This window comes from Lichenostomus cassidix, chromosome 5 (genome assembly GCF_008360975.1).
Source record: "Lichenostomus cassidix isolate B80296 chromosome 5, HeHo_3.0, whole genome shotgun sequence".
Classification (NCBI taxonomy): Eukaryota; Metazoa; Chordata; class Aves; order Passeriformes; family Meliphagidae; genus Lichenostomus; species Lichenostomus cassidix.
In genome coordinates, this window is record NC_139486.1 from 45,713,242 (window position 1) to 45,736,881 (window position 23,640).

Here is a 23,640-nt window from a genome sequence, read left to right on the forward strand (position 1 = left end):
ACCTGGCTGTAAAGAATTAGGAAAGACTGATGAAAAACAATGAAAATGGGGAGGTTTTGTATATGTTCTGCAAATCCAGCTGCAGTAATAATGTCAGTATTTGGAAGGCGAAACCTTCCTTTTAGGAAGATTACTGGTCACCCATCCAACTATGCTTATCCCTTTGATAGGTTAAGTGACCTGTATTTCCATCCAGCATTATCTAAACACTTTGGGATGTTCTAGTTCTATGTGGTGCCTGATAAGCATATAGATTCATACAGTAATGTGGTTTAAGTGACTAAGGACAATGATATTTTTCCCACTTCAGAAAAATTTGCCCAGCATTGGTGTGCTCTTCTGTCCAACACAAGCAGTGTGTTTGCTGCCTGCCATTCTGTTGTAGACCCTTCTGTGTACATAAAGGTAAGGCCCTGGTCCAAATGGGTGGTTTAATCTAATCCAGAGACTGATCTGCCATGGAGCTGGTATGGCCTAGGGCAGTGAAATAGGTTATTTCACTGGTCGCAAAGAAGTTCACTGATGCTGATTAGAAAAATTATAAAATGAGAGTTTGTGCAAGATAAGATGGGTCTTTTTGGCTACAACTGTGTAAGTAATTGACTGTCATTACTGGCATCTGTTGCATGACCCAGAAGCAAAATGAAAAAAATTAGTTCAAGATTTCAGAGTTTCAAAGAGTGAAAACTGTTCACACTTTGACAAGCAGAATCAGTGTTTCTGTGGGGAATTGAACTGAGAGTTTTACCAGCCCCATGGGTTCCCTCTGACTTGGTTCAAAATTCACATCCAGGGAGAGAATATGTATTTACATTGTTTATATCTCATTTATTACCATGGAATTGTGTTAGCCTCTTTGTGTTTCAAATGCATGAAGCTGCCCATATATTTTCTTGGTGTGCAGCTCTATAAGGCTGCTGAGGAAGCTGGCTGAGCTAGAGTTGCCACGTCAATGTGGATGGTACAGAAGTTCCTGTAAAACCATAGAATGTTCATGTAGGGGGTGTGTGTGATAAAACTTACTGAGGAAATACCTGAGCCTGAAATTTTACCTAAAATTTAACATGTCTTCAGGTACCTTTACAAATATGGCTTATGTGTTACCTCTCCCAGAGGAAAACATATCTACTTGAGAATTCATGTAAACTATAAAAAAACAGTATTTTACAATTTTCAATTACAGTAATAACCAGTTTCTTATAGATATTTCTGTTACTCCTGCTGATCTCATCAGATTTTAAACCCTGATTCATGAACGCATTTTCCACAACATCAGTAATGGCAGGATAAGTCACTGTCTATCTGGTATGATCCTACTGCTCTAGAGTGACTAGCTGTATCTGTGTTCTGTTGTCCAGCCCACCCAGTTAAAAGAACTCAGGCTCTAAATTCCATCTATACTTACATAACCAGTTTTTAGAATGTCATTACATATGACTGACTCCTTATAAATGATCTTTTGTCATTCACCTGTCATGTAATTGGGTGTATCTAGATAGGTACACAAGTGCCAGTCATCACTGTGCAATATTTTCAGTTGTGTGCATTTTCAGGTGATATACTTTGGCATGTCCCAGATTGTACATCCTCATGAGAGGCTGGTACAGACATATCTTTGTGTTTTAATGAACTATAGGTGCCTCTATCTTTTTTAGTATTCATCTGTTAATGAGTGTTAGACATAATGTCATTGCAGTTTCTGTAATTGATTTGCTCCTTCTCAGGTTCACGTAGTATTTCATTAGCATACATTTTCTCTTAGAGATATTAAGTTTCATTGGTAATAATACTTTTTAAAAAAGATATTGGTTGACTGCTTTTGAATTGCTATATATATATCCCCGTTTCTTCTATGAGTGGACATAACAATACCCATGTCCTTTTCCATCCTTTAGAAATGCATGTATGACACCTGTAATGCTGAGAAGAGTGAAGTTGCACTGTGCAGTGTGCTCTCTACTTACGCCAGAGACTGTGCTTCAGCAGGCGTGTCCCTGCAGGGCTGGAGGCAGGGTGTCTGTGGTATGTGGACTGAAATTCCTTGGGCAGGGATATGGGGGAACAGCTTCAGGACAGCCCAGTTTATGGCAGTCAGTGTCTTTTGTCTTTAGTCATCAAGTTAGAGAAGCTTTGAAAACAGAATAAGCATTTACTTTATAAAATTCTTCTGCCTGCCAAAATCAGTTTGTGGCCACTTCATGCTCTTACAATGCATGTTCCTTCTGTAAAATCTCAGGTGAATTCAGTATTCAGAGAAGCAAAATAGTACAAGGCATATTATTCAAATCAAAACAGAAGTTAGGCTTAGTTTTTGTTTAGGTTTAATAAGCTATTAGGTTACTTTTGAACACATGGGCTTCCCCATGTATTTTAATTCCAGCACCTTTTTTGCAGTACATTCAGCCCTCTTGTCTTAGACAATACAAATGACATCACTCTCATTAACTTCATTTTTCCATGTTACAGTAAAATAGTAATTTTTTTCATAAATATATATTGGTGATAATGTGAAAATCTTTAAAGGCATTTTCAGCTCAGGACTATATAAAAAATGAACAAAAGTTGTTTGGACATGCACACTGTCACCAAATCCTGAATTTAGAGTCCACATAGGTATGTATTTTCCTTTGGAACTGCCAGAATTTATCATAAGATGGTATAAGAGCTGAGAATAAAACTCACTATCTTGGATTCTGAATTTTGCCTCAACATTTCCAGTTTTTCATTGAAGGTCAGATAGTTAAGTGAGATTTGTCTCTGTCAACATGAAAATAGATGTATGGGTTTCTTAACTGATAGCACATCTGAATAGACAACATAACAGTGATTATGTTTTGGAGCTTGATGCAGCTATGATCTATTTAATTGCCTGACTTAGGGGCCAGCTGGAATACTTTATAGAGGCAAACAATGTAACTGGTATGACGCATTGTCAAAGGCATTTAAGACTGTGATAAGAACAATTTCACAAACCAGTGCTGAAATAATTCAAAGGAACACAGTGTAGTCCACAGTAAATTGTCCTAGAATCCTGCAGAGTTATGCACTAGACACAGCCACTGTTTATTGAAAGATTTGTTCCCAACATAGAATTACTGGCATTTTTTATGGCAAATCAAGACTGGTTCACAGCATGGGTTTGGCTGAAATCTGTGTCCTGAAGGCACAGTAGGTAATATTGACTAGAACAGTGCAGTAACCTTGAGAAAAAATGCTAAAGACCTAATCAGCACAATCATTTTAGTCCTTATTTAAGAAGAAATAATCTTTCAGGAACATGACTGTGATAAGGGTGAAGGTTGCACTGTTTATAAGTGAAAGACTAAATGGGCCACAACATTCACTCTGTGTTCTGTCCCACTGAGGGGGTTGAAAAAACTGTTCCAGCTCCTGAAGCTGCATTCACTCTGCCAAGACACAGGCAGCATCCAAGGCAGGTTGTATGCTAAGCGAATGTCTGCACTGCAGTCAGCAGAGTGTGTGAAATAAGCCAAGCCTGAGAGCTAACTATGCACGTGTTACACCCTCTTTAGCAGAAGCATGAGCCATTACCAGAGTTACTGGTTGCCCAGAAGGCCATTGGGCCTTTGCTAAGCCATGGCACTGCTTTTCTAGTGTTCCTTCTGCAGCTAGCTTGGAGTTATCTTTGGAATGCTCTGCACTCATGCCTCCTCTTGTGATTTGTCATGTTAGATGTGTCACTCCTGTGACCATGAGCATTACAATCAAATAACCTTTCTCTTACCAGATCTAACTTTATCAAAAGTGATCTTCTTCCTCTATGAAAACTTAAAGGGAGAAAGTAAACACATTATTTTACTGTATTAATGGCTAACAACTGAGACAGATTTAAATTCATATTCAACATCTTTATTAATATCTTTTCTACTTGCCCTGTTTTGACTTACAAATACCAGTTGCAGCATCTTCAAAGTCTATAAAGTAGGAGAATATGGCTTGACTGTTACTTACACATGGGATATTGTGCTTGCTCCAGCTAGGACTGGAAAACCAACTGATTTATGGTGAGGGAGGTGATGGTTTTGAATGTATACACAAGCTTAGCACACTAACTAATCTAAGAAAGTGTGCCATGGTCATGGACTGGAAAACCATACAGAGCTTTAAGCATAGAACCTATTGCTGATAAGTTCTTAGCACTGCTGCAAAGCTGATTAGGAGAGGTGCCCATGATCAACTCACCTGTACCTTCTAGTGTGTCTATGTGAATCTGAAAAACAGCTGTGGGGTTAAATCTGCAGAATTAGAAAGAGGCCCAAAGTGATCTCCAGTTCTCATTGAATCTCAAAGGAATCTGGATACCAGTCTTTTTTGAAAAAGGCAGCTTTAATGTGGATGATGTTTCCTGACAAAATTTGATGTCATCCCTACCGATCAGTACTGTAGATTTTATGGCAGAACTTCCATGGTGGTGTATATTGTCAGCCTGTGAAAATTAACCAGCTTTTTATTGTTTTACAGGGTTAGTTGAACTCTTTAGATTTTGGTATTTACCTCTTTGGTTCACCCAGAGATCCTAGAAACTGTTGTTTCTCATTTCCCCGGAGGATGACAAAAATAGTTTTCCTCAAGACATCTGTAAGAACTGAAACACTCTTTCCTTGGCAGCATCAAATGATTAGCAGAGTTCCTTGACACTGCCATTTAATGTCAAAATTTTTATCTTACAAAATATGGTCATTTCTTATTCCCAGCCAAACAAATCATTAGTAAAGGTCAGGAAAGGAAATTTTAACTACAAGAACAAGCCAGAAGTTATTGGTTTCAGTTCTTGGCATAAGATAGAAATGTAAGTTGTAGAAATTACAAACATATATAGTCTGCTGAGTATTTCAGTATTCAGTGTCATACAGCTCAGGCTATGTAAGTAGATTAGCCCAGAACCCTGGGAGACAAAGTCTGGTAGTATGATAAAAGTGTGTTTATGGCTACCAGTGCACAGAAAGACATACTAAAATCACGAGAGATGATTGCACAAAGAAGGCCATACATCCCTTTTATTTCTCTTGCAAAGATCCCTCTGAGGAGTGTCCTGAGACTATGGTTTATAACTATAGTGTGAAGTACTGTAACCAGTCTTGCCGCTCGCTGGATGAACCTGATCCACTGTGTAAGGTCCGGATTGCACCTATGGAGGGCTGTGCTTGCCCTGAGGGCACCTACCTGAATGATGAGGACGAATGTGTAGCTCCAGATGACTGTCCCTGCTACTACAAAGGCAAGATTGTTCAGCCTGGCAACTCCTTCCAAGAGGACAAACTCATGTGGTGAGTTGCTCTGACAATGCAAAGGCTGCTGTGTGCCTGGGGACATCAGGGCTCATGGGGGAAGTCTCTGCTTCAATCCATCAATGGCATCATTTTACAGTTAGGAATAATGACAAATTTCTCCTAGATTGTATCTTCCCCTGGCAGGAAGAGCAGCCACAGCAAAGGTTAAGATCCTACATTCCTGATAGCAAACAAGAACATGAAAACGTGTTAAGTAGAACAATATTTGTAATCTATGTCTTGCAAAGTTCATTGTTGTGTAAAAAAAATCCATAAATAGTGGGAACAGGTTTTCTAGAAGACAGAAGGCTTGGAGGAGTTTCAGCCTTTGAAATGAAAAAGCAAAGTGAAACCCACCACACCATCCTGCAGAATATTTAAAAACTAAAAATGGTCCAGGAAAACACCACCCAACTCTCAGTGTTTAAACTCTCTTTTTTTTGTTTTTAAGAGAGAGAGAGAGAAAAAAACTTGGGGGCAAGTACTAAAAATAACATAATTAATTTGCATTTGCAGTGAAAAACAATTGTCATTATTCTCATTTTCAACTAGCTTAGAACAGCAATGCAAACAACTAGCAGGGGAAGGCTTTCTCATTATCTTTAGATGTTTATATGTTCTCTCTCTGTCTTCCAACCGAGGATTCTAGACTATTTTGTAATCACATATTCATTTAGTAATTTAAGAGATCTCTTATTTAAGAAAGTATTAGTCTTATCTCATAGAGTGGAAAATGGATGCTTAGGAAAAACTTGATTTAGGGAAAACACACAATAAGCCAGTGACAGATGAAGGAAGAATATTTAAGAGCTGGGTCTTTTAATCTTCCTTCTGGGGATGGTAATTCATGTCTGTGAAACTGATAGCTGTACCAAATATTCATTTTGATAGAAATTTGTTATTCATGTGACTAGTGAAGCTTTGCAGTGCCTTTCTCTCTAGGGGGGGAGAAAAGTGCAAAGAACTGATGTGTTTTGTTTTATGGAATCTCTTTAGCAAATGCATTCAAGGAAGATTAGACTGCATTGGAGAAACTGTCTTGGTAAAAGGTGAGTTTTTGTTAAATAATGGCATTATGGTGTCAGCCAGTATTTATAATGTTTTTCTGTGTTATCTCTCACTTTCTGTAACATTTTAGTATTCTGCACGTTTTTTCATTCTCCCTGAAATGTGTTAACTATTGATAACATTTGTCTTTGTAAAATGTCACCAGACTTACTAGATTCCTTAGAAGATGAGGGTATTTCCCAAAGCTTAGAAATTATCTTCCTTCTTCTCCCTGCACTGTTATTGGGCAGAAGCAAAGCTATTAGAAACTTTAAATGATTGATAGACACCTGCTGCCCTCTGAAATGCTCTGGCTGGTTTTGCAATTGCTGATGGCATCCTTATTGCTCTCTCCAAATTACCTGTCTGAAATGTTTTCTTCCTCCTGCAGATTGCCCAGCTCCTATGTATTACTTCAACTGCAGCTCTGCAGGTCCTGGAGCAACTGGATCAGAGTGTCAGAAAAGCTGTAAGACGCAGGACATGCACTGTGTAAGGAATTCACATCCCAGCAGGGGCACAGGACAACATGGCTGTGCATATAGGATTGTCCTTATCAAGCACTGAAGGGGATGTGTTATGCTGGGCACAGACCAAGTGCTTCACTGATAACACAACAGCTGTAGCTAACAGTGTACCTGTGGTATTTGTAGCATGATTGACCCTAGCTTGCAATTAGGGAGTTTTTTAAAAAGTCCAAAACTTTGGCATCCAGAGCTAGCACTGGTTCCCTGTTCTTTCTGTGCACCAACAAGTTGTTTTCTCCTGTATCTTCAAATGTGCAGTATGTCACAGAATGTGTTTCTGGCTGCATGTGTCCCGATGGACTGGTACTGGATGGCAGTGGAGGATGTATTCCTGAAGATCAATGCCCATGTGTCCATGGAGGACACTTTTATAAACCTGGGGAAACCATCAAAGTGGACTGCAACACATGGTACGTTATCCCAGTGAGTCTTGTTTTATAACAAAGTTTGTCAGCTCATAGTGCACTCATGGGGCAGGCTGAGCTTTGAAGCATTCCTCTTCATCATGAGAGCCATTGGGCTCCCAGTAAAAATAAAGGTGGAAGTATTTATTATATATGCATATATTTAGTATATATGCACCATGCTAAGTGAGCCTGCACTTGGGAAGGACAAGTAACACTATCTTCTGTCAAACTATTTCCATCCTTTTCTGTTTTCCCACCAGCTTCAGAAACACCAGCCTTACCCTGGTTGGTCTGTGGTTGTTCATTCAATAAGGAGGAACTGAGCCTGTGTCTGTTGGGCATAGCTGGACCCTGGTAAACATTTGAATTTAGTCAAAGAGGAATTGCAATGGTCCTTCCTTGAGACTTGCAGTGCCTCCAGATGTATAGTTTGCAAGATGCATTAAAACTCTAGTTGTTCCAATTTCTGGTATAATTCTGCCATAGATATCACTGTTATTACTGATCACGGTGGGTAAAATGCTTTGAATTCTTATCCATTATTTAACAAGGATGAGACAGTTTAATTCTGCCAAGAGGATGCACAGAAAATAAGAGCTAGAAACACTTTGGTCTAATCACCATTGGTACAGGCAATCAAGTTTAACGTGTGAAATCAAAGCCTGATAAGCAGCTGTTGCTGCCATAGAGTCATTAAGAAGTTTTATTGCACCAAGGGCTTCGTTTTCTCATGAGAACAGGACACACATGGGGGGAAAATGCAGTCTATGTGTCAAGGCTATAACAACCAAATTTTTCTGTCTACAGTCCTCCTGAACTAGAGGTAAGGTTTGCCAAAGTGTGTTGGGTTGACTCTGACTGGACATCAGGTGGCCACCTAGCTGCTCAATCACTACCCTTCTCAACAGGACAGGGTTGGGGATAAAATAAGATGAAAAAACTTATGGCTCAAGATAAAGACAATTTGATAAAGCAAAAGCAAAGGCTGTGTGCAGAAGAAAAGGAAAACAAAATATTTATTTCCTACTTCCCATCAGCAGGTGATGTCCAGCCCACTTTCCAAGGAGTAGGACTTCAGAAAACAAACATCATAATAACAAATGCCACTCCCTCCCCACTCCAACCACCCCATTCTCTTAGCTTTTATTGCTGAGCAGACATCACATGGTTTGGAATATCCCTTTGGCCAGTTTGGGAGAGCTGTCCTGTCTCTGTCCCCTCCCAAAACCTTGCCCACCCCTGCCTACTGGTGAGGAGGAGAATGCTGGAGAGACAGCACTGATGCTGTGAGAGTGCTGCTCAGCAGTAGCCAAAACATCAGGGTGTTACCAACACCTTTCTAGGTGCCAATTCAAAGCACAGCACTAAGGGGGCTGCTGAAGGAAAAGATTCTCTCCATCTCAGCCAGACCTAATGCACAAGGGAAGACAGAGATAATATTTGTTCACACCGCTGTAACAGAACTGCAACATGATCCCTCATAGATTAATATTCAGAAACAGTTGAAATATTCTGTTCTTCACCTTGAATTTTTCTCCTAAATCCCCACTGTCTGCTGCCAGGACTCAATTATTTAAAATGTATTTGAAGAAAAAAATAGAATAAACGTGTCTGAGTAGTAAACCTGAATTTTCTGATTCATATGGCATCTCATGGCATGATCTCAGAACAGTTGAGAGGGCCCTGCAAACAACAAATATTTTAATTATTCTGTCCATATTTAGGGTAAAGGAAAACCCCCATTTCATGCAAACAGTGTGATTCTTTGCATTTTGCTTCCCAGCACCTGCAACAAAAGGCAGTGGAACTGCACAGACAATCCCTGCAAGGGAACCTGCACTGTGTATGGAAATGGGCATTACATGAGCTTCGATGGGGAGAAGTTTGATTTCCTGGGAGACTGTGACTATATCCTAGCTCAGGTATTAATTTATTTTCACTTTCCCATCCATATGCTTCAGTCTAGGTAATTAAAAGGCATTGCCATGCAAAATAGCCAACACTGATGAGCAGAGCCTACTCGCCTCCTCTTGTACCTACAGCTGATACAGTGAGATTTTCCATATGAAGCAAAGCAGATTGACCCTCAGAGGTGACACAAGAGGGCACTGTGTGATCCCAAACGATTAACTCCTTGGCTGGACAGCCCTTTCCTGATGTCATTTCAGCACTTTCAAGGGAAAGGAATTGTTGTGGTGTTAAAGAGTTTTTCTCTCAGCCATCCAAGACTGACATTATTTTCGTTGACAGAAGCATGCAGAGGTTAGCATGTGAGACTCATGTATAATAATTGCATCTAATGGGATAGAACCCAATGAGACATTTGTCATCCCAAAATTACTGTTGGTTTTGCTAATTTTAAGAAAAAAATTTTTTACCTTTTTGGACTGCTGCTATGAAAAGCTAATTTTTCCCCTTAGCTTTTCTTTTTGAAAATTCTGGTCAAGTATGAACCTGCTACCAGGTCATCTTCCACCAGATTCTTCTAAAATTCCTAGAGTTTTAGTGAATAAAGAAGTCAGATCAGAATGTCACTTATTTAGAGCATCCTGAAAATGTTTATGTCTAGTCTAGCTGCCTGAAAAGATCGAACAGAATGTTATCTGTTTTCCCAAGGATTTTTGCCCTAATAACGTGGATGCTGGCACCTTCCGGATTGTGATTCAGAACAACGCCTGTGGGAAGTCACGCTCCATCTGCTCCCTAAAGATCACATTGATTTTTGAGGTTTGTCTCGAACTGGTTATAACCAAAGAGCTGTAGTCTTGATTTTGTACTATTACTGTAACTCTTATATTCCAGCACAGTTGCTGCTAGGGAGTACCTGAGGAAGTCAGCCAGCCAGCAAGTGCAAAGGCAGGGAAAAGTTTAGGTATTTGATGTTAACAGAGATTGAACACTTCTGTGGATGAAAGATGCAAGGAGTCAACAGCACTCTATGTATGTGCATTTGTGTGTGTGTTTGCATCTGTGACAGTAGCCTCTGTGCATCTGTGACTGTAGCTCACATATCTGGCAGTGAACCAAGATACAGTGTGAGGAAGACAGGAAAATAAGACAAAGAACGAGAGGCAGAGTGCCAGTGCTGTTGCACTAAGTTTTCTATTTGATTTCCTTCCATGCAATGTATCTGTTCCTTTGCAGAGCAGTGAAATAAGGCTCTTGGAAGGAAGAATTCAGGAGATAGCCACTGATCCAGGAGCTGAGAAAAATTACAAAGTGGACCTCAGAGGAGGTTATATTGTAATTGAAACAAATCAAGGTATGAACTTCATGTGGGACCAAAAGACTACTGTTGTTGTTCACGTGGCACCATCGTTCCAGGTAAGTATGGGGTGGACTGGGAGTTATGATTTCAAGCTCAGAATTATGCATCCAGAATTGGAGTCCCCATTTGAAAAGCAGGGCTTGGGGAAAAGTTTGGTTTAGTGGACAAGAAGAGGCAAGCAGGCCATATCTTGTGTTTCATTGCACTGTTCAGTCAGTATGAAACCGTCCAGAATATCTGGGGCTAGCAGTAAAGCCAGGCACTTTGCAGTATTGGTAGCACACTAACAGAATGTTCTTGTCACTTGAAGTCCAGCTTTCTCTAAGCCATTTTTTTGCTCTCTCTTTAGAAACTTTCAGCTATTTTGCCTTTACAGGTTCTATAGTTTATTTCTGTCAAAGAGTGGGCTGCACTCAAAATAACCAAACCATTTACTGTGCCTACACAAATTACAGGGAAAAGTCTGTGGTCTTTGTGGGGACTTTGATGGCCGCTCAAGGAATGACTTCACAACCAGAGGGCAGTCCATGGAGATGAGCATCCAGGAGTTTGGAAACAGCTGGAAAATAACAAGCACCTGCTCAAATATAAACATGACAGACCTGTGTGCAGATCAGCCTTTCAACTCTGCCCTAGGACAGAAGCACTGCAGTATCATTAAGAGTAACATCTTTGAAGCCTGTCATAGTAAGGTAATCCTGCCCTCTTATCCTCAATAGTTTCACACTAGATATTTGTTGTTATTTTGCAGCACATTTGCAGCATATTTTTACACATTTGCAGCCTTAGTACAAGGTTACCTCTCTCAAATCCTCACTTCACAGAGATGCCAATTAACTCCTATTGCACAGTATTGAGGAAACAGCCTGTTTTGAACAATTGAAGATAAAGAGGCTAATAGTTGGCCACCAGAAGTAGACAGTTAGGTAAAATATAGAGATAAGTTAGTCTAGGACTATTTGTATGGTCATCCTTGGGAAGTTCATTCAAATTATCTAAAGAGACTAATTATTTGGTTTATTTTAGCCACAAATTGAATTAATTTAAAAAGAAACAGGGCTTCTCTTAATTAGAATGTCTATACAAAGCTTCAGTGCACTTTAATAAAAGATTTTAAAGACAAGCTTGGCTTAATTTCCTTGGTTGGTTTATGTTGGCAATGGTTAAAACACAAGAGACATGAAGTTCAGTGGAAATAAGATTTAATTTCATACTCACTTAATCACTGTCTCTCAGTTGAAGAGTGAACACACTATGCAGTCACGCTAAGCCAAAACGAGGTAGTTCAGCCCTGCAGAAATCACACTGGGAAGACATTGTGAGTATAAGTGGCAGAATCACACGTAAGAGAATGGGAAAATTTAGAGTCCAATTCTACCAAGCAGGTGAAAATAGAAAACTACCTGCTGTAAAACATCGTGTCTCCTTCATGACAATCCCAGTCTGTCACAAACTGCCGGTGCATGACAGAAATTCAGAGTCCTTTCCCTCATCAAAACACAGTGCAACAGATACAGCTGTGGTGACAGATCTGTTGGTGTTTTGACAGGTGAACCCAATTCCATATTATGAATCTTGTGTGTCTGACTTCTGTGGCTGTGACAGTGTGGGGGACTGTGAGTGCTTTTGCACCTCAGTGGCTGCTTACTCCAGAAGCTGCAGCAGAGCTGGTGTCTGTATCAACTGGAGAACCCCTGCCATTTGCCGTAAGTGCTGCACTGAAAATGCACACAGAAGACAGTGCTCCTTGTGCTCAGACTCACAGCACTTACATTGCTATGCATGTGTGACTACGCAAGTTCTTTTTATCATGTTTATCTTATTAAAATATTTTAAATAAGATTTAAAAGTAGCCCCTGCCCAGTGTCTGAGACCTAAATGTTTTTTATTCTTCTGTTCCAGCTGTATTCTGCGATTATTACAATCCACCTGACAAACATGAGTGGTTCTATAAACCCTGTGGAGCCCCTTGTCTAAGGACTTGCAGGAACCCACTAGGGAAATGTGGAAATTTGCTGTACAGTTTAGAAGGTAATTCTTCTTTGACTTTAATGCAGTTTATGGGAATTGCAGCTGCTAGTGTGGTTTTAAATGTCCTAAGCATCAAGATGACTGAAAGGTTATCCCATCTATCCCAGAAGCTCACTGCTCATGCCTTGCTAATTCCCCACGTGATGGTGCCATTCATAGCATCATTTGCCTGTTGCTTTTAAATATATGGAGAGATAAAACACCATTCAACATAAATTTGCAAAGAATGATAATCAGTTGACAAACCAAGTAAATGAAAACTTTGGGGAGAGAGATAAAAAGAGGACTTGGAAAAATAATTGGTAGTAAAAAGAACATTCATACTGGAATCACATTTATTTGGGGATCAAATCTATATTTGGTAGAGACATTTGTGTTTTCCTGTATCTATGTAACACAGGCTAAGAATGCCTGTTTAATTTTCCAGGGTGTTATCCAGAGTGTAGTCCTGACAAGCCATATTTTGATGAGGAGATCAGGGAGTGTGTCTCCCTCCCCAACTGCACTTCATGGTAGGTCAGTTGATGGTGAGAAAGGTAGAATAGGACTGGAAAGGACAAACTAGGAGATGTTTTGTTAATGTTTATAGGCAGTGGCAATTACCATTAAATCCTCCAGGAGTAGGCTTTTTTGTAAAAGTAGGTACAGTTGCAGACATTGTTATTCCATATATTCCAAATGAATTAGTACTCATTTCAATAACACAATTCTTTTTTACTCTTTCTCTTCAGTGATCCTGAAGAGAAACTGTGTACTGAAGACTCCAAAGGTAACTTTTCACCACCCTCATCATGCATTGAGTGTTTACAGGACACAACCCAACATCACATGTTACTGCAAACACATTGGTAATAAGAGTCCAGATAGATGGTTTAATAAGTGGGTGCACAGCAGTATAGACATAGTTTGATAAGAAAAATGCAGCCTTTGACCTAAAGAACTATCTAAAGGAAAAATCAAAGGGAGGAAGGACAGAAGTGTGATATGCAGGATTCATCTTACCCAGGTAAATAGCACTTTTCCACTTTCTTGGTAATCAGTCAAGACAGAGAGATGGTATTGTGTAACAGGCCATTCCTGGTACCTCTTTTACTGAGTACTTTTAGAACATGGTAAATCTTCCAGAAGTGCTGTTTCCTGACCATTCATTTCATAAAATAAACTAAGACAGCTACCTTATTAGATCCATGTTTCTGTGTCTAAAGGACACACTTGATTAAGGTACAGTATCAGTTCATTCCCAAATTTGGGAGAAATCGCATCCCAAAATGCAGGGCGACCCAGTAGAAAACACATTTTCAGTTTTGCTGAGTTTGTTACAGTAATAGATGCACTTCCTTTGGATCTTAAATGTACAGTCTCCAAAATCTGAAAAGCTTCTCATATATTTAAATGAAATTGTATACCAATGCATGCTCCTCATTTGTGGATGGAAACAACTGTCCAACACCTTCTGAGCCAGTGTTTTGTCACTCAGAAAGGCAGTAATCTTAGCACATTCTCTGCCCAGAGGGAATTCTCCTGTGCTCCATGCTGGATAGCCCAGTACCAATTCTGATACTTTTACCAACCACTTACTCCTCTATGCAAGCTGACTCCGAGAAACACCAGGAACCAGAAAAATCCAACACCTTTAAATAAATGAGAGACTCTGAGTTTAGCTTCTCAAGTAGAAACTGGGAAAGTCTTCAGCCAGGTATTTCATGTTTATATCTGTGGCTTCAGAAGGGTAAATACAGAGTACAGTTTTCTTTTCATTTGTATTTATATTGCAAGTGTCCTTTTTTGCCATGGCATTTTCTCTTTTGATGCTTCAGTTTGCCTTTGCTGCTACAATGGGAAGACCTACACCTTAAATGAAACTGTGTACAGCCACACAAATGGGACAGAGTGTGTTGAAGCTGTCTGTGGCCCTAATGGACACATCATTAAAACTTTTAACCCTTGCAGAACACCATCTACACCAGCACAAGGTACTAGATTGATAAGAGATGTGGTGTGATTCTGTGGAAGTCTGTAATGGTAGTAAGATTTATCCATTTTGGAAAAAGACTCCTACTGGATGTCTAGGATAAGAACAGAATTTAAGACTGATGAAGTTTCAAAACTGAGGGATCAGAGCTTGTGGGTCTTGTGCTGAGGAACAAAAGTGTAATTTTTACAGATTCTTGCTGACCTTACTGTCAGTGAGGTTAAGAGAGAATAGAAAGATTCAGTGATTTTTCACTACAACTTTTACAATATGCTTGAGCATATCACAGTTTACACTCTGGTGTTGTTAGTCTCAGTATTTCATACTTCTAAATCTTCTTTTCTCCTTCATATCACGTATAACACACTATGGTTCTTATTGTACTGTTTTCTGCATTGGAATAAGTGAGTCTTATACAGGTCACTGGAATATGAAAATAAAGCTTCCTAGCAGTTAACTCCTGTTCAAAGGGGAGTTTCCAGAGTGAATGGAATCTGAAAAAGCAGAAAATAGGAAGCAAAAAGAGATAAAGAAAAGTGGGAAATTTGCCACATGATTATTACAAATAAACATAAGTGGCTAAAAAATAAATGGCTAAAAAATAATATGTATTGCACTGGTAGCAAATTATACAAGGGCAACAAGGAAAATTGAAAGTTAGCTTCTTTACTCATGTGAGTGGAAGAGTAAAGACTTGATGGTGAGCCTGTGTGTTTGGTATTTACTGAAAATGTTAACAAGTGGAATAAATACAGTGGAGTAATACCTAGAAAAGGAAGGATTATTGAAAGCAGACTGTAGGTAGCATAGTAAAATGTCTACGTGATCTCTCTCTATTTAAACCAACAGTTCCTTTGAAAGAAAGCATTCAAAATCCAAATGGAGTGCCACTGGAAGTCAGCTCTCCAAAGTCAGGTGAAGTACTGCAGGACTAGAAATGTTAAATTGGAATGAATAAGTGAGAGTAGATGGGGTGTTTATTGTGTTCTATATAGGAAAAAAATAACTACAAGTGGGAGTGTGTGTGTGTGTGTACTATTACAGCACCATACTGTGTAGTAGAGAGTGTATATAAATACAGAGGGTGGTTTTAGTGTGGATGTGTACGGAATGTATTGGGGGTAAAAAAAAAGATTTTTCTTTTTTTTTATGGTTGTAGAGAATAGAAGAGATGTCATAGGGCTTGAAAGCAGAGGATTTTAATATTAATTGATTTGATTTCCTGCAGAAGCACATATGCAATATGTAACATCTGCTCCTCCCTCATCAAGGGTAGCCACTCCCTGCTCCTGCAATGACAATGGACAATTGCTACAAATGGGTGAGAAACCATGCAATATTTTTTTCTGCAGCACTTACATGGAAAGATGTACTGATAGATAAAAGTGTTTCAACAAGTGCTCATTCTGCCTGCTGCAGTTAGACATTACCAGAAGTTGTTACGTCTTTGAACTGTAGCTAACACCTTCAGAACTACAACTCTCCCATATCCAATAACTTTGTTCTTTGTTTGGTTTGAATCCCCCTGGTGTAAGGAAACTTTTAGCAGTTGCTGATGTCAGCAAAGCCCTGAATCCCAAACTGCTGAACATGAGCTTGTAATTCACAGTAATATTCCAAAAACAGGGGAGGAAAGACTCTTCATCTATTAGTAGCTTCTGATCCACCAATCTCCTGGTGTTTGTGAAGATCAGATGCACTCAGTGATGTATTCAGTATTGTCTCTTCTTGTACTCATTTTCTATTCCTTCCAATGTACTTAAGAATTGCAGATCAGCCCTTGTGGCCCTCCCTCAGCCTTTGCCATTTGGATGAACTGATCTCCAGTTCAGCCCAAATTCCAGGAGCTGCAGACAGTCACCTGAGCATGGCTGTTGGGTACAGACCCAGATAGTTAAAAGCAGGGCTGAGTATGCAGCTGCTCTGTGATCAGGCCTCAGGCTAACACTTGGGTTTTGCCCTTGCAGGAGAAAATGTTTCTCTGCCAGTGAATGTATCAGGTCGTTGTGCTTACACTGTCTGCAATAAATTGTGTCAGATTGAATTAATTTGGGCAGAGTGTAGAACTGGTCATACTGAGACCCTCAAGGTCTGTGATCCACATTCTGAAGCCTGTCCACCAACACCTGCTCCCCATGCAACAAACCAAGTTCCTGCTCCCACAAGGACTTCTGTGAGTGATTGTCTTGCACTCATTCCTCCCAGAAAGGTGAGAGACTTTGAAGATGTGTTTCATCATTCCACCATTCATGCATTGCCTGCAACCAAGCTTTGGTGTTCTCCTCTGATGCTGGTATCCATCACTACAGCTGGACTGTAGGTGTGGCTGAATTAGATAATTTACAAGTATGCCAGAAACCCCCACTGAAAGAATAAGTTGAAGATTCCTCTGTTCACCTGAAACACTTAAATCATTATCTGTGGGCAGAGCTACCTAAGGTGAACAAAGACTAGGGAGCCACATCTGGCAGTGTCCCACCATCAGAAGTGGTCAGAACCCTAAAATATATATATACCAAAAAAAGAAATTAGATATCAAGGCTCTGTGGATTCCTATATGGTTCATATTGCCTGGTTTCCAGAAACAGAGTAGACACCAAATATTGTCATGCTAGACAATTAACTGAATGGAATGTAGTTGCTGCATGTGATTTTAAGGATTTTGTGACATTACTTTGTTATTTGCCTCTTCTCTTTTTTTTTCCAATCCATGGATAGTTTAATGAAACATGGAATTTTGGAAACTGCTATACTGCCACTTGCCTGGGAGAAGGAAACAATATCAAACTGTCTGTCATGACGTGCCCATCTCAGCAACTGAAAGTCTGTGTCAATGGTTTCCCAGTCACAAAACACTCCGATGAAACCGGCTGCTGTGAAGTCTCTGAGTGTCAGTGTAAGTGACAGGAGAATTCCTGAAATTTATGTTATCTTCAGCTCGGCCTCAAAGAAGATAAGTCTATCTGGTCAAGATCTGTATTATTATATTAATCATATTAATATATTACCATAATAATCTAGTAGGAAACAATGGAATAGAAATCCCATCTGAAATTTTGGTTATTGAAAGCAGATGCCCTTGCTAGGGTGATTTCTCTTTATCAAACTGGTTATTTTGTCTCTCACTGGAAGTGAGTAAAATGGTTAAAACCAGCTTATACTTACAGGAAGCTCAGAAGCCAAATTTGAAGTCTGTCATTCTGTCTTCCAGGTATTTGCAGTGGATGGGGAAATGAGCATTATGTGACTTTTGATGGAGCATATTATCATTTTAAAGAAAACTGCACCTATGTCCTTGTGAAGTCAATTCATCCTGATTCTCACAACTTCTGGATTCACATAGACAATTACTACTGTGCTGCCATTGATGGAGCAATTTGCTCAATGTCCCTTATCATTTTTTACTCCAATTCTGTTGTTATTCTGACACAAGCAATGCAACATGGAAAAGAAACAAACTTGGTAAAGTATTGTGTTAAAATGAATTCTCAATATTATTTTGCTGTAGTTAATATTACTGTACTGCCAAATGTCCTATCACGACAAAGGATTAAACTTGTAAAATATGGAATGGGTAAGAAATGCAATTACATTTCTTCCTCTCTCTCCTTTTTGCTTTGTGTCAATAAGAATTTGTATATTGTAAAACTCGGGGAAATTATTGCATAACTGAAAATTGTGTTTTTTCATCCTGATATGGGTATTCAAATATAAATTGCAACGTGTTAAAAAGGAATCTTGGACAACTGCTTGCTTAAATGACTGCCTTTGACAGACGTCATTTGGTGCACCGAAGGACTGAATTTCTGCTGTTCTGCTTTCCAGTTGCACTAAACATACATCTTACTTAGTGGAAGTGTCCATAAAAACTTTTTGTTTCATTTATTTTTAGATTCTGTTTGATGATAAGAAAGTTGTTCCAGACATTTCCAAGAATGGTATCAGGATAACCAGTTCTGGCCTTTACACCATAATTGAAATACCTGAATTAGAGGTCTATGTCTCCTACAGTCGACTTGCATTTTACATAAAACTCCCTTTCAGCAAGTTTTATAACAATACCATGGGACTCTGTGGTGAGTGTCATCAGCTGAACAAAAATTAATGCAATAAATTTTCCGTCTTCTTTCTCTCATCCCCTTGTAAACAAACTTGCAACTTCACTATTTCTCACAAATGTTAAAAAAATTATCTCTATTTAGTGGAAAGACTGTCAGGAGACAGAGTTTTAAGTCACATCCATCCATTCTGTTCACAGTCTGTTGGTGGACAGATATAGACTTTTTCTAAGCCCTTCCTTTTGATCAATCTACTTCATATAGGAATGTACAAAGTCTAGAGAGTCCTGTGCCATTCCAGTGGCCACCAGGAGAAATGTGTCAACCAACACATCCACTCTGGTTTTCATGAGTAGCTGGCAAACTGTTTCTTCGAGCCTTCTCTTCCTAGAAACTGTTCTTGTGAACTTAGCCAGGACCCTACATGTTGCTCCTTTCACACAAAGAGGAGAACTTCCCCCAAATTTTCTCTAAAAGCAGCTTCATCAGCATCAACTGTCCTTGAACTGTCACTTTGCTTTTATATTGCTACCAGGTACCTGCACCAACCAGAAGTCTGATGATGCTATGAAGACGAACAGTGAGGTTGTTGAGTCCTTCAAAGAGATGGCATTAGATTGGAAAGTCCCATATCCTACCAACAGATACTGTAATCCAGGTGTCTCACAACTGCCTAAGATTGAGTATCATCAGCATTGTGTGCCTTCTAATCTGTGCAAAATCATCTGGTAAGACAACTCCCAAAAGTATCCGAAAAATAAGTCCACAGAATAATGTTGTGCTTCACTAAATGGCTTGGGTGAACTGATTCTAGGATATGAAGAAAATACAAAGTCTTGCATACCTTGTGAAACTGAGCAGTGAACTGATGTCTGAGTGTTCTTGAGCTTGGCAGATGTTTTTCTGTTGGACTGTGAAAATCAGTCCTTCTTTAGTAGTGTCTGCTGCTTGGCACTCCCTCTGCCTGTCAGCTCTGGAGAGACCAAGAGGAAACTAGCCATAATTCAGTATCTGAGAGCTCTGCATGATATAGAACACAGTCAGAATACAGTAAGCAAATGTGTGTGTCTATTTTTACAATACTTTTGTGGTTTAAGGCAGGATTTTTAAACATGCTAACATAAAAATGTCAGCATATAGACGTATAGCTATAAGCTGTGCAGGAGCCTTTGCAGGTAGCAGTCCAACATAATATTGTTTCCTTTCAAAGCATTGTGAAGAATGGCAGGTAAAGCTCATTCTTTATTAAGTTGTGTGGGTGTTTTGCCTATGAGAACAATTTCTAGTTGTACCTTGAATCTTTGCCTGAGGCAGGGGGGATGGTTTAGCTCGGAGTTGCATTGTTCCTTGGAAGTAGCCCAAGGTTTTTCTCCTTGCTTTGTGAAGGACCCTGACGGAGTGCCACGGCGTGGTTCCCCCCCAGCCCTACTACGAGGCGTGTGTGGCCAGCGGGTGCTCGGAGGAGCAGCCCAGCACCGAGTGCCAGAGCATGCAGACCTACGCGGCCCTGTGCGGGCTGCACGGGGTCTGCGTGGACTGGAGGAGGCTGGCGAGCGGGCAGTGCGGTGAGCCTGGGAATGGCAGTGCGCTGAGCCTGGGAATGGCAGTGCGGTGAGCCTGGGAATGGCAGTGCGCTGAGCCTGGGAATGGCAGTGCGCTGAGCCTGGAAAACACACCCTGGGGTGAAGCAAGTCGGGTCTGCTCTGGACCCGAGTAAAGCAGGAACAAACCCAAGAGGTGTTCCAGTGCAGACCTGGTGCGGGACAAGGGAAGCAGGCCCGGGTGCCTCCCGAGCAGCTCAGCGAGCAGCCCTGTGCGCTCCCCAGAGCTCGGGCGCTAGATGGCAACACGCCGCTGCTGTCTGCGGGCTGTGCCGCGCTGGGCACCCCGAGTCAGGGGGAGCACCGCTGCTGCTGTCGCTTGTCCCTTGCTGAGCCCCCTGGCCCCTCTTGCCGGCGCTGCAGGGACCTCCTTGCCGGGCTGTGCAGAGCCGTGAGGTTGCTGCGGTGGCCTGGGCGCTTTGTCCCTCCGTGTCCCGGCATCGGAGGGTCCACGCAAGTCCGGGCTTTTTAACTTGTGTGCTGCAATCCACAGAGGCCAGCTGTCCTCAGGATCAGGTGTACAAGCCATGCGGGGAAGCAAAAAGAAACACTTGCTTCAGCAGGTGGGTCATTTCCTAAGGCGTTTTTTAAGTCCACAATGTGGAAATTGCCAGGGAAATTTGAAGTTCACATTTTCTAGGAATTTAGGTGTCTTGATTGCCCTAGGCTACATTTTTGCCTCTCACTCATTCTCATTTGTATTCTAATTGTGCAGAGGAGTCGTTATGGACACCCTTACCTCCCAAAATAGCACGTCAGTATTTGTTGAGGGATGCTACTGTCCTGATGGAAAAATTCTGCTGAATGATCACGATGGCATTTGTGTATCTGTTTGTGGTAAGGAATAAAATAAATGGTGCCATGGGAGGTGGGGATAAGAGCCTGACTGGGAGTGCATGTTAAGGGGGTTGTTTTGGGTACAGAGGAAATGGGGGAGACCTTGTTACTGACCCTTTCTAGTGAGGCTGGAAGCATTCCAGATTGAGAATTTCTGCCTGCTCGTATATGCAGAAGGTGCAGCTTTCAAAAGAACAAAGACTAGCATGTTTAATATGGTTTTGGGTTTACAGCCTGTGGCTTTGCACTCTGAATTTCTCTTTCTCTTTGTGGCTGTTTCTCAGATTTCAAAACCTTCCTTCTGTTCCTGTTTTCATTCTGTTGTTTTCCCTGGTTCAGTTACCTTTAAAGTAACATCTAATTCATTTTATAGGTTGCACTGCACAAGATGGGTCAGTGAAACAGGTAAGGAAAAGGAAAATACTGTCTTTATAATATATCTGGGTTCTGTGACCTCCTGCAAAAGTGACTGCATGAGTTGTTTCTTTTAATTCTCATCTTTAAAACCAGTGAACAGCAATGACAGTGGGTAGAAAACCAGAAGACTTTATTAACTCCAGAACTTGTTTAATCACTTGAGGTACAGAAACAGAAAAAGCTGTTTGTGGGAATGTTTCCTGGTAGAACTACCAGGCTTTCCTCCAGGAAACACATAAACCTGAAAAGGAAGGTGGTACATAATAGCATTTTTTTCTTACTGTTCCCTTCTTCTCCCTCTGAGATTTGAACTGCAATTTTCCAACACAATATATTAGGTCAACTCAGCCTTACACTGTCTTGCAGCAGGCATTCATTGATATAATACTTCCAGGTTTTGCTCTCTGAACTGCTATCCCTCTTGTTTTTTTAGCCTAGAGAGGCTTGGGAGCATGACTGTCAATACTGTACTTGTGATGAAGAGACCTTGAACATCTCTTGCTTCCCCCGCCCTTGTGCTAAGTCTCCACCTATCAACTGCACAAAAGAAGGCTTTGTCCGCAAAATAAAACCACGTCGGGAAGACCCCTGCTGCACAGAGACAGTCTGTGGTGAGTAGATTGTTCATATGTCAGAATGTGGCATCATGTCCCTTCAGGAGCAATCCTCAAATGAGATCAGGTACCAGATTCAAATAAGCACACTGGAGTGGTCATTTTTTCCATCCACATGCCACGAGCTCTTCCTATCAGGAGAGAACTGCTCTGGTCCAGCTTGTAGTGCAAATTAGTCCATGACCTGACAGATACTGACATTGGAAAATCCCCCGTGGATCATTTGGACCACCAGGTGCTCCACAGGATACTTTGGCTCTTGTCTGTCTGAGATGAGAGTGATTCGCCCCAATCGAGCTCAGAGACACTTCAGAGACCAAGTCAGAGAAGTGGGTATTTGCTTTATTCGGTGCACCGGATGTGTGGGGAATTGTTTCCACCAAACACACACCTCAGTACCCCAAAGACACAGTGTTATAGGTAAAATCATGAATATTAATTACATTCTTCAGGATAGGAGTGGTTATACAAATAATTTCTCAGAAGTCATTAATATCATTAGCATGTGCACCACGCATGCTCCGTATATCCTGGTGGTCTTTGGAGACCCCCAAAGCCCCCTCCAAGGTGAAGGTCCTTCATGGGATGATTCAGTTGTTTCTGTGCTGGTTTCAAATGCATGCTTAGCTGATAAGCCATCAGGCCAGAGCTGTTACCTACAATTTGAATTTGAATTAAGAGTTCAGCCTTCAGCCCTGGAAGCCACAGACAGGCGCCTGTGCTGGTGGAAGGGGGGCAAAAGCTCAGAGAATGTTTCTCAAGAGGATGATCCTTCCACAGAGATCCACTCAGAACGGGAGGATGTGTTAATATTCTAGGCTTCCCTAAGGCTTCCTGTGGAGGTTCCTGATAAATGTTTTCCCTCAACTTCACATTTGCACCCTCCCAGTCCCAAATGCCCAGCACAGCACAGGAGTATCCTGCTCCTAACCCTGGCCATTTGCAGTATCTATAGCAAGACACAGGACTGGGGATCCTGGCGATGGTGATAGGATATTTTTTCTGCTCCTCATCCCTTCTGCCATCCCATCCCTGTCAAGGTGCTTTGCCTTTCATGTCCCAAACTTTACATCTTTGGCTCTCATCCACTGCCTCTTCATCTTTTTCTCTGACTCATTTACTTTTACTCCAACTTGTTTCCCTATCACTTCTCTAAGAGTGTTTAGTTTTTTTAGAGATGAAATCCAGTGGGGGAAGGGAAGCTGGGACAAGAGTCAGAAGTATATGTCCTGGGAAAAGCTTTACAGTACAAAAAACTTAGAAACATTTCATCTGAACATGCCCCAAACTCCAAAAACATGTGATGCAAGAATCATCTCTTTCTAGACAATTTCTTTAATGTTCAAGCTTTGTCTGTCAGTAACACTGGTGGATGGGAGGCTTTGGCTTACTTTTTCTCTGCTGTCTATTGCAGAATGTGATATAAAAACCTGCATTATCAACAAAACAGGATGTGACTTGGGTTTCCATCCAGTAGTTGCTATGTCTGAGGATGGTTGTTGCCCTGTCTTCTCCTGTAGTAAGTATTTCGTTTCCTTAAGGTGTTTTATTTATTCCTTAAATTATTTGA

At 40.8% G+C, this 23,640-nt stretch overlaps 1 protein-coding gene across 1 annotated transcript in view; it reads left to right on the forward strand.

Moving 5' to 3' along the window:
• The window catches only part of LOC146436523 (mucin-5B), a 46,265-nt gene that overhangs the window by 15,378 nt on the left and 7,247 nt on the right, over positions 1-23,640 (forward strand). Inside the window, exons 15-42 of the mRNA XM_085062808.1 lie at positions 311-405; positions 1,896-2,022; positions 5,036-5,288; positions 6,288-6,340; positions 6,730-6,830; positions 7,124-7,275; positions 9,056-9,194; positions 9,889-9,999; positions 10,417-10,596; positions 10,996-11,232; positions 12,090-12,246; positions 12,443-12,571; positions 12,999-13,083; positions 13,303-13,340; positions 14,389-14,544; positions 15,393-15,458; positions 15,772-15,864; positions 16,511-16,752; positions 17,262-17,439; positions 17,755-18,005; positions 18,436-18,619; positions 19,137-19,329; positions 19,988-20,166; positions 20,696-20,765; positions 20,918-21,039; positions 21,413-21,444; positions 21,890-22,067; positions 23,485-23,589. Of these exons, the coding sequence (XP_084918934.1) occupies positions 311-405; positions 1,896-2,022; positions 5,036-5,288; positions 6,288-6,340; positions 6,730-6,830; positions 7,124-7,275; positions 9,056-9,194; positions 9,889-9,999; positions 10,417-10,596; positions 10,996-11,232; positions 12,090-12,246; positions 12,443-12,571; positions 12,999-13,083; positions 13,303-13,340; positions 14,389-14,544; positions 15,393-15,458; positions 15,772-15,864; positions 16,511-16,752; positions 17,262-17,439; positions 17,755-18,005; positions 18,436-18,619; positions 19,137-19,329; positions 19,988-20,166; positions 20,696-20,765; positions 20,918-21,039; positions 21,413-21,444; positions 21,890-22,067; positions 23,485-23,589 (3,906 nt within the window). The remainder of the gene's footprint in view (positions 1-310; positions 406-1,895; positions 2,023-5,035; positions 5,289-6,287; positions 6,341-6,729; positions 6,831-7,123; positions 7,276-9,055; positions 9,195-9,888; positions 10,000-10,416; positions 10,597-10,995; positions 11,233-12,089; positions 12,247-12,442; positions 12,572-12,998; positions 13,084-13,302; positions 13,341-14,388; positions 14,545-15,392; positions 15,459-15,771; positions 15,865-16,510; positions 16,753-17,261; positions 17,440-17,754; positions 18,006-18,435; positions 18,620-19,136; positions 19,330-19,987; positions 20,167-20,695; positions 20,766-20,917; positions 21,040-21,412; positions 21,445-21,889; positions 22,068-23,484; positions 23,590-23,640) is intronic.